This window comes from Emys orbicularis, chromosome 5, assembly GCF_028017835.1.
Source record: "Emys orbicularis isolate rEmyOrb1 chromosome 5, rEmyOrb1.hap1, whole genome shotgun sequence".
Classification (NCBI taxonomy): Eukaryota; Metazoa; Chordata; order Testudines; family Emydidae; genus Emys; species Emys orbicularis.
The window spans coordinates 82517986-82531597 of record NC_088687.1 but is presented as its reverse complement, the minus strand read 5'-3'; the positions used below and the strand labels follow the sequence as shown (position 1 = coordinate 82531597).

At 46.5% G+C, this 13612-nt stretch overlaps 2 protein-coding genes across 2 annotated transcripts; both read right to left on the bottom strand.

The window, feature by feature from the left end:
• Nucleotides 1-8677: 8677 nt before the first annotated feature.
• Nucleotides 8678-11369, bottom strand: LOC135879667 (CDKN2A-interacting protein-like). The gene is made up of 2 exons (XM_065405718.1): nt 10949-11369; nt 8678-10135 (listed from the first exon to the last, which is right to left on the bottom strand). The coding sequence occupies exons 1-2, from the start codon at nt 11367-11369 to the stop codon at nt 9390-9392; spliced, it is 1167 nt and encodes a 388-aa protein (XP_065261790.1). The 3' UTR covers nt 8678-9389.
• A 31-nt stretch (nt 11370-11400) lies between these two features.
• CDKN2AIP (CDKN2A interacting protein) lies at nt 11401-13044 on the bottom strand. The gene is made up of 3 exons (XM_065404852.1): nt 12824-13044; nt 12600-12699; nt 11401-11482 (listed from the first exon to the last, which is right to left on the bottom strand). The coding sequence occupies exons 1-3, from the start codon at nt 13042-13044 to the stop codon at nt 11474-11476; spliced, it is 330 nt and encodes a 109-aa protein (XP_065260924.1). The 3' UTR covers nt 11401-11473.
• Nucleotides 13045-13612: the final 568 nt, after the last annotated feature.

Sequence of the window (13612 nt, the reverse complement as noted above, 5' to 3'; positions counted from 1 at the left end):
AGGAGAGTGATATCGCTTAGGGTAACCTGGTTGAAATAAGGGAATTTAATTAAGGGGACAGAGGTGGCCGTTCCTACTGGGCTGTTTGCCTGTGGCTGAAAAGAAATCCTTCCCTGCATTTAGCCAAGTGCAAAGGGGGGGGGAGGATTGGCCCGGAGCTTTTCGCGTTTTGCTAGCAGGGATCTTCCCTGATACCAGCCACGCGGTGGGGGGAGGGATAAAGCACTCATCCCAGAGAATTCATGGTGGGTTGGGGGGGGGTGTTAGTTTGGTTCCTGCAGGGATCTTCCCTGATACCAGCCACGCGGTGGGGGGAGGGATAAAGCACTCATCCCAGAGAATTCATGGCGGGTTGGGGGGGGGTGTTAGTTTGGTTCCTGCAGGGATCTTCCCTGATACCAGCCACTCGGTGGGGGGAGGGATAAAGCACTCATCCCAGAGAATTCATGGCGGGTTGGGGGGGGTGTTAGTTTGGTTCCTGCAGGGATCTTCCCTGATACCAGCCACGCGGTGGGGGGAGGGATAAAGCACTCATCCCAGAGAATTGGATGGTGGGGGGGTGTTAGCTTGTTTTCTGCTGCTGAAGGTTAACAGGAAAACTGCAGCACAACAGGCTTTGCTTGGTATGTGGGAAAGCAGGGCGCAGAAGCCTAAAGACAGTGGCTTACCATGGCAGCATGCAAGCTGAATTCTGTTGCCCGGACCTGCGTCTGTGATCTCTAGCAGCAAAGCCACAGGCACTCAATATTAAGAGGCAAAATGCGACCTTGCACAGAAATCACATGTGCTATGTAATGTGAATAGTATTTGTCACCGTGAAAGAGTATAAGCATTGTTCTGAAAAATGTATCTTTTAAAAAAATTCTCTCCTTTTTTCACTCCCTCCAGCAGCTGCAAATGTTTCAAGCCTCCCTCCTCCTTCCCGAAGGCTATCCCAGATAAGGCGTCGGAAAAAGAAGACGCGAGACGAGATGTTTGCAGAAATCATGCAATCCACCAGGAGTGAAAGAGCTCATCTGAATGAGTGGAAGGACACGGTTTGCAAGTATAGGAAAGAAGCCAGTGAACGTGAGGACAGGAGGGACCAACGTGAGGACATGAGGGACCAACGTGAGGACAGAAGGGACCAACGTGAGGAGAGGAGAGACGCTCGAGATGAGAGGTGGCGTCAGGAAGATCAGAGGAGGCAGGATGCAACGCTGGGGCTGCTGCGTGAGCAAACAGACATGCTCCGGCGTCTGGTGGAGCTTCAGGAACGGCTGCTGGAGAACAGAGTGCCGCTACAGCCCCTGTATAACCCCCCTACCTCCTCACCATGTTCCATAGCCTCCTCACCCAGACGTGTAAGAACACGGGGGGGGGGGAGGCTCCATACACCCTCCCATTCCACCCCAGTGGACAGCCCAAGCAAAAGGCTGCCATTTTTTTAACCTTTTTTTAGTGGGCTTTTCCTTCCCGCTGATCCTCCTCCCAAACCCCACTCAGGTTCTCTCCCTCTTTTTATAATCAATTAATAAAGAATAAATGATTTTTAAACAATAGTGACTTTATTTCCTTTGAAAGCAAGCTGGGGGAAGGGGGAGGGTGGGTTCCTTACAGAGAATGAGTCAATAAAGGGGGCGGGTTTTCATGAAGGATAAACAAACAGAAATTTCACACTGTAGCCTGGCCAGTCATGAAACTGGTTTTCAAAGCTTCCCTAATGCGCAGCGCTTCCTGGTGTGCTCTTCTAATCGCCCTGGTGTCTGGCTGCGCGTAATCAGCAGCCAGGCGATTTGCCTCAGCCTCCCACCCTGCCATAAAGGTCTCCACCTTGCTCTCACAGAGATTGTGGAGCACACAGCAAGCAGTAATAACAATGGGGATATTGGTTTGGCTGAGGTCTGAGCGAGTCAGTAAGGATCGCCAGCGACCTTTTAAATGGCCAAATGCACATTCTACCACCATTCTGCACTTGCTCAGCCTGTAGTTGAACAACTCCTGACTCCTGTCCAGGCTGCCTGAGTATGGCTTCATGAGCCATGGCATTAAGGGGTAGGCTGGGTCCCCAAGAATAACAATTGGCATTTCAACATCCCCAACGGTTATTTTCTGGTCCGGAAAGTAAGTCCCTTGCTGCAGCCGTTTAAACAGATTGGTGTTCCTGAAGACGCGAGCGTCATGAACCCTTCCCGGCCAGCCCACATGGATGTTGGTGAAACGTCCCTTGTGATCCACAAGTGCTTGCAGCACCATTGAAAAGTACCCCTTGCGGTTTATGTACTGGGTACCCTAGTGCTCCGGTGCCAAGATAGGAATATGGGTTCCATCTATCGCCCCACCACAGTTAGGGAATCCCATTGCAGCAAAGCCATCCACTATGACCTGCACATTTCCCAGAGTCACTACCTTTCGTAGCAGCACCTCCGTGATTGCTTTGGCTACTTGCATCACAGCAGCCCCCACAGTAGATTTGCCCACTCCAAATTGATTACCGACTGACCGGTAGCTGTCTGGCGTTGCAAGCTTCCACAGGGCTATCGCCACTCGCTTCTCAACTGTGAGGGCTGCTCTCATCTTGGTATTCTGGCGCTTCAGGGCAGGGGAAAGCAAGTCACAAAGTTCCATGAAAGTGCCCTTACGCATGCGAAAGTTTCTCAGCCACTGGGAATCGTCCCACACCTGCAACACTATGCGGTCCCACCAGTCTGTGCTTGTTTCCCGGGCCCAGAATCGGCGTTCCAAGCCTATAACCTGGCCCATTAACATCATAATCTCCAAAGCACCGGGGCCCACGGTCTGAGAGAATTCACGGTCCATGTCCATGTCCTCATCACGCTTGTCGCTGCGCTGCAGTCGCCGCCTCCTCCTCCTCGCCTCTTTTTTCTGGTCCTGGGTAAGCATAAACTCCACGAGAACGTGCGAGGTGTTTACAATGTTCATGACTGCGTTCTGGAGCTGAGCGGGATCCATGCTTGCTGCGGTATGGAGTCTGCAGAGTTCACTCAGGAAAAAAGGCTCGAAATGGTTGTCTGCCGTTGCTTTCAGGGAGGGAGGGGGAGGCTGTACCCAGAACCACCTGCGACAATGTTTTTTGCCCCATCATGCACTGGGGTCTCAACCCAGAATTCCAAGGGGGGTGGAGACTGCGGGAACTATGGGATAGCTATGGGAAAGCTACCCACAATGCAACGCTCTGGAAATCGATGCTAGTACGGTAGCTTGGACGCACACCACCGAATTAATGTGCCTAGTGTGGCCGAATACATTCGAATTTATAAAATCGGTTTCCTAAATTTGAATTATATACATTCGGATTAATCCCATAGTGTAGACATGCCCATAGATTCATTTTGAAAACTGGAATAGGCATTATTACAGTGTGTCCCACAGTGCTATAAACATGAAGAGTAAAACAAAAATATGGAATAATGACACTACAAATGAGGCCTCCATTTATAAATTCCTTGTAATTAGTTACTACATAGTCCTGCCCATCCATATTATAGGTTACCCTTACTGCTGGTTGTCACTATGTGGTAAGCTTCCGTGGGCAGGAGACAGGAGCAGCTTAGCTTTTGATTCAAGCCATCATGGCCACACCCTGAAGTTGCAATACCAAAGCATTCCTGGCACAACAAATTATATGCAGTGCTCCTCAAGTTTTCACTGCTGCATGTTACACCTCTAGTTAAGGTAGAGCCAGTTGTTCTTTGTAGATGCTGTCTTCCAGATAAATAAGCTACTGTCTGTTCAGTAGGTTATCAAATATTGCTGTGTTGTGATCCAGTATTGATATTTATATATGGGACCAGACACTGAGTAAAGTTGATTTGAATAATATGTGCCTTGAGTAGGATACAGTGTCACTGACCCCAAATTACAAATTGTGCTAAAGGGAATTTGCCTACACAATTTAACATATTGCCAATTTACCACTTTTTCTGTTATACATGGAGGACAATATGATTTAGCTAATAGTTTATTGCTAATAAGGGCAAGCAGTTTTCCTTTTTTAATATTCCCTAATGAGCTGGTTGTGGTAGTTAACATGTACAAATAATTTCTTTACCTTTCTGGTTTTCCTTTACCTTTTTATTATTTGTTGCAATTAATTTAAGTTTTACTTGTGTTTTGCTAAACAGCTTAGCAATGTTTTGCATATTATACACCACATACTGTATTGGATTTTTTAGTAGTGAGGCCTTGAATGCCATGAATTATGGGTTTAGAAATGGTTTCTGCTGCCTGATGCTCAAAATAGTTAATTTTTTAAAATATATTTTTCAAGTTACCCCAGTTCGAAACAGACATTCTACATTCAAACAATCCTGAAATGTAACCAATAATTCCATCTAGACTTAGAGTCTCCTATTTGAAAGATATCAGACTGTGGAATAGTCTTTTGCCCAGCCATTGAGTCTTGTGCACATTCCCAATAAGATGCAATTATATTAATTAATAAATATACAGTATATGAACAACAGTACATATGTATGTGAACAGTATACGGTATATGAGCCCTTTGCATATATGGGTTAAAACTGGGTTTTCCAAAGACTAGGAGACAAAGAAAGAGGCTTTGGTATAAAAAGCTGTATTTAAACAGACTCAGCACTTTCTTTCTGATCCAGTAAATAGAAATGAACAACAAGGAGGCCCCAGTTGTGCTGAAGGATTGAAATTATACTGGCCTTCCAGACTTCCCATATGGTGATTCTTGGTATGTTTAGTGTGTATTTAAGTCCTTTTGTTTTGTTTTTATATGTTTTTTTTTCTGTGATGCTCTTGTCCTAGGAATAAATGTACTCCGCTGAGAAAGAGTTGTATGGTCACTGGTAAATCATCACCGTCATTGACCTTGGAGACAACAGCACAGCGCAGGTACTGGCCTTTAGGCACACTGATTGCTGGGGATATCACAATGTATGGCTGGGGACTGTACAGCCTTAAAACTTTGGTAAGAAGTGAGTAGAACATGGGTCCCTGTCCCTAAACAAGTAATGTCCAGAAGACTTGAGACCTGATTGTTAACTTCTGGAGTGCATCATGGAATGGGAATACAGGGGCAATTACCTTGAAGGTTTGAGAGGAACAATATCCTGCCCTGGCAAAGGAATAGACTTGATTATCTAATAGGTCTATGTTTAACTAGATGTCAAGGCTCCCACCTGAAGCAGTAGTACCCTGCATCAGGGATCTATTTTCCACTCATCCACAAGCCTCATGCTATCACTTGCCTGGGTAGGTCCCTGGTCCTGTACAGCCTCCTTCAAACCATTTCCTGAAATCTGACAACGCTGTAAAGGAAAAAGTCCAGTAAAATTTTAAATAGGATAAACAACCGGAATATATAGCCATGTAATATATGACATGCCTATAACATCTAATCACTAGAACCTTGTCTAGACCAAGGGTATTCATTCACTGCAAAAAATATGTGATTTTACATAGAGATAGCTAACATGAGACAGCTATCTTGATGTAAAATCCTAGTGGATACATGGCACCAGTAGTTTTTACCTTGATATAATTAGTCAAGTTCAACCCTTATTTCCTCCACCTCCCCACCCCTGCGGGTTTAACCTCGAGTAGTTAAATTGAGATAAAAGTTATAGAGCCTTGTTTTCACTAGGATTTTACATCAAGATAGCGATCTCAAGTTAAAAACACACCTTTTGCAGTAGAGATATAGCCTAGGAATTAAATTTGTGATGTTAGATTGAGCCACCTACCTAAATGTAACATCACACGTTTCATAGAATCATAGGACTGGAAGGGACTTTGAGAGGTCATCTAGTCCAGTCCCCTGCACTCATGGCAGGACTAAGTATTATCTAGACCATTCCTGCCGAGGCAGTCATTTCCTATTTCCCATTTATGATATTGCAGAAAAGCTTGAAGCCACATGCTACAAGCACATAAGAATAGACTGTGGCAAATTTAACTCAAAACAACTGTTTAAAAATAAAGAAAAGTCTAATGTTAGGGTTTGAAGCCATCAAGTCCAGATCCTTTTTATCAGCACTGCCTCACTAGTCAGCCAATGAACTTTACAACTTCATGTTGGAGTCTGGTTTACTTAGTCTTAGTTTTGTAGAATGTGTTAGATTGAGCTACGTAAGTGTGACACAACCATTGGTGCCAGCTAGCAAAGGCTTCACTACTCTGTATCAGCAACTCTTAACAGGCCTGACAAACTCACTATGCAGAACACCTGTTTTTCATAGTATTTATCCAAAAATAGCATCTTGTAAGGTATCAAATGAAAACTGGGATCACACAGGTCATTAATATTATTGTGAAATGTATGTACTGGTGATTATATGACTTACTAGAATTATGTTTTAAAGTCTGTAACCAGGGACAGTTGAAAAGGTTTCTTCCAGAAAGGAAATAAGATGTGGATCTCTCTGTGAAATGTAAATTATGCATTGTAAGCCATTATGGCATAAACAGGATGGGAAAACAGCAGAGACTAAATCCCAGGGAGTTGTCGTCTCTAGGGTGCAGAGACAATGAACTTTTGGGTATAAAGAAGGCAAAAGGACACCTTGCTTATTCTTCACTTGAGGTGGTAATCAGGTAGTGCAGTAACATCCATGAAAACAGGATTTAAACCATCCTGGGTTGAAATGCTTCACAAAAGACTTAGCCCTGGTCTACACTACAGGGTTAGGTCAAATTTAGCTGCGTTACGTCAATTTTATAATGAATGCGTCTACACAAGCAACCTGTTCCATCAATCTAAAGGGCTCTTAAAATCGATTTCTGTACTCCTCCCCGGTGAAGGGAGTAGCGCTAAAATCGACCTTGCTGGGTCGACGCAAATTGACGTTATTGGCCTCTGGGAGCTATCCCACAGTGCTCCAATGTGACTGCTCTGGACAGCACTTTCAACTCCGATGCACTAGTCAGGTACACAGGAAAAGCCCTAGGAACTTTTGAATTTCATTTCCTGTTTGGTCAGCGTGGCGAGCTCAGCAGCATAGGTGACCATGCAGTCCCCCCAGAATCGCAAACGAGCTCCAGCATGGAGCGAACAGGAGACACTGAATCTGATTGCTGTAGGGGGAGAAGAATCTGTGCAGGCAGAACTCCAATCAAAAAGAAGATATAAATGCTAATATATATATATATAATATATATCATGCCCTGTGCGATTTTGGCATATATATATATATATATTAGCATATATATATATGCCAAAATCGCACAGGGCATGATGGACAGAGGCTACAACAGGGACACACAGCAGTGCTGCGTGAAAGTCAAGGAGCTCAGGCAAGCCTATCAAAAGACAAAGGAGGCAAACGGTTGCTCTGGGTCAGAGCCCCATACATGCCGCTTCGAGTCTCACGCAACACGGAGGAGGATTTTGTAGATGAGGAAGAGGAGGAGAATGGGGCCACTTCTTCAGCTGCACTGCACACAGAACTCTCACTGAAATCATAAGCTACATACTTTACCACCAATGAGTTCATTATGCAAAATAGTTATAGAATAATCACTTTAATGTATTGCAATCAAGTGTCTAGAGCTTAGGTGCTTTTGTTACCATAGAATCTGAGCGCCTCACAATCTTTAATGTATTTATCCTCCTTCACAACCCTCTGAGGTAGGGAAGTACTATTATCCCCATTTTACAAATGGGAAACCGAGGCAGAGACTAAGGTCCAGATCTTCAAAGGTATTGTCCAAGGTCACACACCAAGCCTGTGGCAGAGCAGGAAAATGAACCCAGTCTTCAGTAACCTAAGCTAGTACCCTAACCACTACACCATCTGTACAATACATTTTCTTACCCATCAAATTTAATCTAATGACAATTTTTTTTCCAACTGTTGGTGCAGCAAACTCACCATCAAGCTGTATTCTGCCTTCTATGATACCATCAGAGATTCGGGAATCAGAAAGTAGTTTTGTCAATTCACAGGACTGAAGAGAACCATGTAGACCATTCCTCAACTTTTATTAGTTCTACAGTGCTACCAGTTGTAGAATTTGATATTGATAGTATAGAGCAGATCTGTTGAGTGAGATAGCACATTTTTACATAGAAAAAGTGCCTAACTACCACCATTTTAAATTTGAGAAACTCCTTTCACAGCATTGAAAAAACACTATGAACAACATGCTCTCAGCCATTACTTTTATTATCCAGTGTTTTATACACTCCATTTATAATTCTTTCCAGACTGCTGCACCTAAAGGGCCATGGCTTCCCTTGATCTTTGTATGAAACTTCCTGATATCAGTGTGAGTACTGAGTGTGTAAACAGAGTAAAATGAGGCACAAAATATGTGTAAACTCAATTCAGAAGACACACTCAACACAACAGAAGCACCTGCATTTCCTCTGCCCCACATTTAATTGATGATAGAGTGGGAATAGTATACATTCCATTATTTATTGGAAAATATTGTTATTCTAGTTTTACATTAGTATCTCTTGTGCATCTTAAAAAAACAATAAGAACCACCAGTAACTACACCTTGAAACCCATCCACACTGAAGCCAGTGTACATTTTTCTTTTTATATAAAAAAAGAAGTACTGCTCTGTTGATCATTTTCACAGATGCTTCTGACCCAGTTTAATGTCTAAGATTTTTTTTTCAAAAAAGATGTTACTAACATTTATCAAAATGGTCAGTTTTCAAAGCATTTAATATCCAAAACAAAATATTAAAAGTGAGGATATCCCAGAAGTTTATTATTTTTAATAGTAGCAGTCATAAAATATGCTTATATAGAAGTCCATGTTTATCTGAAAAACGAAGTGTAAATGGTATTTCACAAGTTTAATTTGCTTAAAGAGTTTTGGTGGTTGAAATCACCCTGATTATTATTTACTGACAATTTGCTATTGTAATAATGTTAAACAGGATCACATATTATTTTAGGATTAACTTTAAAATGTTACAACTTTTCATAAAAATAGTCAGCCAACTATTTTCTCTCTTTTAAACAAGAATAGTGAACATTATGGGCAACAAATTTCAAACAGACAACCTTTTCCTTGAAATTTAACAACTTTCAACCATTCAAGTACTATGGTCCCTATATACATTCCTATGCAGCTAAAAAGACATGGTAGACAACTGAGCACACTACCACCAAATTGTAAGAATTACAAAATTATTAGACTTTAATCAAATTGTACCTTAATCTTTTAATTAAAAATAGAAGACTTAGGTAGACTATTTAGCAAATAAAACAGCACGCTAGTGTGCTCTATATTAAGGCATACCTTTAAATGCACACTTCTTGTGATCTATAAGAAGTTATTTACAATTGCTACCGCGTGAAAGGAACAATAATGTAGTTGTTCTGCAAAACTGAGAAATACAAAATATCTGGAAGCCTACATTTTCAGAGTACAAAAGTAACCCTCAGTTCTTATGTGTCCTACAGGATCTCTTGAGGATTTCTTAAAGCTGGGGGTAAATTTGAGGGTTTTGATTCTTCATCAAGAAGTACCAAATCTTCAATTTCACGTCCTTTGTACTTTCTTTTACATATCTTTACAATAACTTTCTTCTTTAGAAATAATTTCAAAGCTTCCCTTGAAGCTATAGCTTTGGCATTTTCCTTACTTTTTCCACAGCCAGTACCCAAATAAACAGACTTGCACCTCAGTTCACAAACTATATTTTCATGAGAGCTTTTATTTTGAGGTAAGTCTGCAAGTTCCTTCAGTGGAACAAAAGTTACATCTAAAGTGGCTTTCACAGATTGAATGGATGAGTTTAGAAGTTCTGCATGATTGACATTGGGACTAAAACCTCCAACAGCAACCAACTTCCAGGCCACAGATTTGTACAGTCTATTGAAAAAAGGCTGTCTTTCTTTTGCATCTTCACTTGTTAATGGCTTCCATGACACTTTAGCGGGACTTTCACTAGTCTGGGAGCTGCTTTTGGAAGCCACCGGTGGAGCGCCGGCCTGGGAGCTGCTTTTGGAAGCCACCAGTAGAGCGCTGGCCAGGGAGCTGCTTTTGGTAGCCGTTGCCGACAGCGGAGCGCTGGCCAGGGAGCCGCTTTTGGTAGCCGCCACCGCTGCCGGCGGAGCGCTGGCCAGGGAGCCGCTTTTGGTAGCCACCGCCGCTGCCGGCGGAGCGCTGGCCAGGGAGCCGCTTTTGGTAGCCGCCGCCGCTGCCGGCGGAGCACTGGCCAGGGAGCCGCTTTTGGTAGCCGCCACTGCCGGCGGAGCGCTGGCCAGGGAGCCGCTTTTGGTAGCCGCCGCCGCTGCCGGCGGAGCGCTGGCCTGGGAGCCGCTTTTGGTAGCTGCCGCCGGCGGAGCGCTGGCCTGGGAGCCGCTTTTGGTAGCCGCTGCCGGCGGAGCGCTGGCCTGGGAGCCGCTTTTGGTAGCCGCCGCCGCTGCCGGCGGAGCGCTGGCCTGGGAGCCGCTTTTGGTAGCCGCCGCCGCTGCCGGCGGAGCGCTGGCCTGGGAGCCGCTTTTGGTAGCTGCCGCCGGCGGAGCGCTGGCCTGGGAGCCGCTTTTGGTAGCCGCCGCCGCTGCCGGCGGAGCGCCGGCCTGGGAGCCGCTTTTGGTAGTCGCCGCCGCTGCCGGCAGAGCGCCGGCCTGGGAGCCGCTTTTGGTAGCCGCCGCCGCTGCCGGCGGAACGCCGGCCTGGGAGCCGCTTTTGGTAGCCGCCGCCGCTGCTGGCGGAGCGCTGGCCTGGGAGCTGCTTTTGGTAGCCGCCGCCGCTGCTGGCGGAGCGCTGGCCTGGGAGCCGCTTTTGGTAGCCGCCGCCGCTGCTGGCGGAGCGCTGGCCTGGGAGCCGCTTTTGGTAGCCGCCGCCGCTGCTGGCAGAGCGCTGGCCTGGGAGCTGCTTTTGGCAGCCGGCGGAGCGCTGGCCTGGGAGCTGCTTTTGGTAGCCGACGCCGCTGCTGGCGGAGCGCTGGCCTGGGAGCTGCCTTTGGTAGCCGCCGCCGCTGCTGGCGGAGCGCTGGCCTGGGAGCTGCCTTTGGTGGTAGCCACGCTGGCCTGGGAGCCGCTTTTGGTAACTGCCACTGCGCTGGCCTGGGAGCTGCTTTTAGTAGCCGCCGCCGCGCTGGCCGGGGAGCCACTTTTGGAAGCCGCCGCCACCGGCGGAGCGCTGGCCGGGGAGCCGCTTTTGGAAGCCGCCGCCACCGGCGGAGCGCTGGGCAATGTACTCTTCTTTTCATGTTTGGTTTCCATACTTGAATGATAATTCATTTTTGACTCAGTTCCAGATGAAGCAGGTGCTGCAGTTGAATTATGCATGGTAGTGGTTTCATAATTAGCTGCTTTTGTTTCTGTTCCCGTTCCTGGCACTGTGCTCTTTTCTTGGTTTGAGATAGAGGATGACAGTGAATGCTCTGAATCTTTTCCCACATCTTTTTCCTCTTTCTTCGGCAACATGCTCTCGGTCTCCTTGGAAACTTCTGTCTTTGTCGACTTAGAATCATTTCCAACATCCTTAGAATCTCTACTTTTGTCAACAGCTCGTTTCTTGCAAGGTTCCTCTACCCCTTCTAAAAAACACAAATAGAGTTATGTCCTTACTTCCATAACTAAGAAGCATAGCTCCCTGTCTACTGGCAATTGATTTAAAGTTTCTAGAGATATTAGTCCAAACAAAAATCTCACCTGGCCCTAAAACTGATTAGTTTAAAGCAGTGGTTCTCAACTAGGGGTATGTGTACCCCGGGCAGAGGTCTTCCAGGGGTATATCAACTCATCTAGATATTTGCCTAGTTTTACAACAGGCTACTTAAAAAGCACTAGAAAAGTCAATACATACTAAATTTCATACAGACAAAATGAGAAAGCAATTTTTCAGTAATAGTGTGCTGTGACACTTTTGTATTTTTATGTCCGATTTTGTAAGCAAGTATTTTTAAGTGAGGTGGAGCTTGGGATATGCAAGACAAATCAGACTCCTGAAAGGGGTACAATAGTCTGGAAAGGTTGAGAACCACTGGCTTAAACACCCACAAACTCAAGAGTTTGAAATCTGATTCCAAATGTTACCTTGAAATTCCAAGGCATTTCAGTAGCAGAGAGATATGCTAAACTGGGTGTTATGATACAAACATAGATCCAGGGTTCAAATGCAAGGTTTTGATTTGGACACCTCTCTATTTTGTTTACTAAATCTCTTCAAAGCACTGTTTTCTTCTGGCAATTTCTTTAAAACTAGACACATTTACAGCCAATATGAGTATAAAGTTGGATATGCTTCACATTGGTCATCATTACTATTAGAAAAGCCTACGGTGAGCACAATATAATGGGATGAAAGGTCAGAGCACAAATGCCTGCAACACATCGACAAACCTATTTAAAGAATACTTTTAACTTAGTAATTCAGAAGCATTTGATGCAGTCAAACAGCAACACTAAAACACTTAAAATAGCAAGATACTGTACTCTCATGTTTAAAGTTTAACATTGAGACTGACAAATGAGAGTTAGCACTGACATAAAACTATTATCCTGGGAGGTTTTAAATCCTAGCTACTAAATCCCGATTATTATAGATGGGCAAAGGCAAGTTCTCAACATTTGAAAATCATTTTCTAGACTCCTAGGAATTGTCACAGCTATGATCTGCTAACCATTGCTACTTGATATGCCTCTTTTCTTCACCTTGGCAACCAGTTCATCTCTCGTAGTGTGGGCGGGCGCATGGGTCACTTTGATGCCTTCAGCCATTTCCAGCACCTTTTCCATCACCGACAGCGAGTACCTGGGCAGGGGAGACAACGGGAGCGAGCTCAGCACGTCTCCAAGGGAAACGCGCGCCCATCAGCCCGCAAACGGGGCGCCCCAACCCTGGCCAGTGTCCCTCCGCCCCCGCCCACCCCACTCACCGGCAGCCCAGGAAGACGTGGTTGGCCCACACCATGGAGAGAGAGACGAGGCGCTGCAGGGCCCCGCTGTCCCCGGCCGGCGAGCCCCCCGCGTTGCGCAGCAGGAACTCGCGGCGGTGCCGCCAGTGGTGCTCGGGCTCGCAGTCCCCGCGCAGCTTCTCCACCCAGGCCGCCTCCTGCCGGCTCCGGCCCAGCGGCTCTGAGGCCGCGGCCTCCGCCATGTTCGCGGCTCGGCCCCGCGGCGCCTGCCCGCCTCGCCCCCGGCTGAGGCCGCTACTGCAGCGGCTTCCCGCCTGCACGCGAGTCGCGAGCCCGACCACCAGCGAGCCCTGACCCCCTCCCGCCTCGAGCCGCTGCAGCGGGCGCGCGGGGACCGCTCTCGGAGCCAAGAACAACGGATGCAGCCGATTCGCCGCTTCCTTCCGTCTGTCCATTATGACCTCACTACCGGTGCGGCCGCCCTCTTCCCTCCGCGGGAGAAACCGAGAAGCAGCAACCAGCTGCCTTCCCAGCGTGCTGTGCGGTTCGAACTGGTGTCTGTTGTTGTCCTTCTCGGGCCCTCCCACCAGGAGCCGGGAGCGCTTAGGGAAGCGGCCGCCTGCACCGACCTCATAAATAAGAACGTCTGTCCCGTCCCGTTCCATGAGTGATTATGACGTCACCGGGAGTGCTCTCCAGGCTCCGTGCCCAAGATACGGCTGGAGGGTCAGGGTCTGGTTCAGCGCGGGAAGGTTTCCCGGGGATCGGGATTTGCCCGCCCCATCGCGTGGCCCCTGGGTCCCTGCCCCG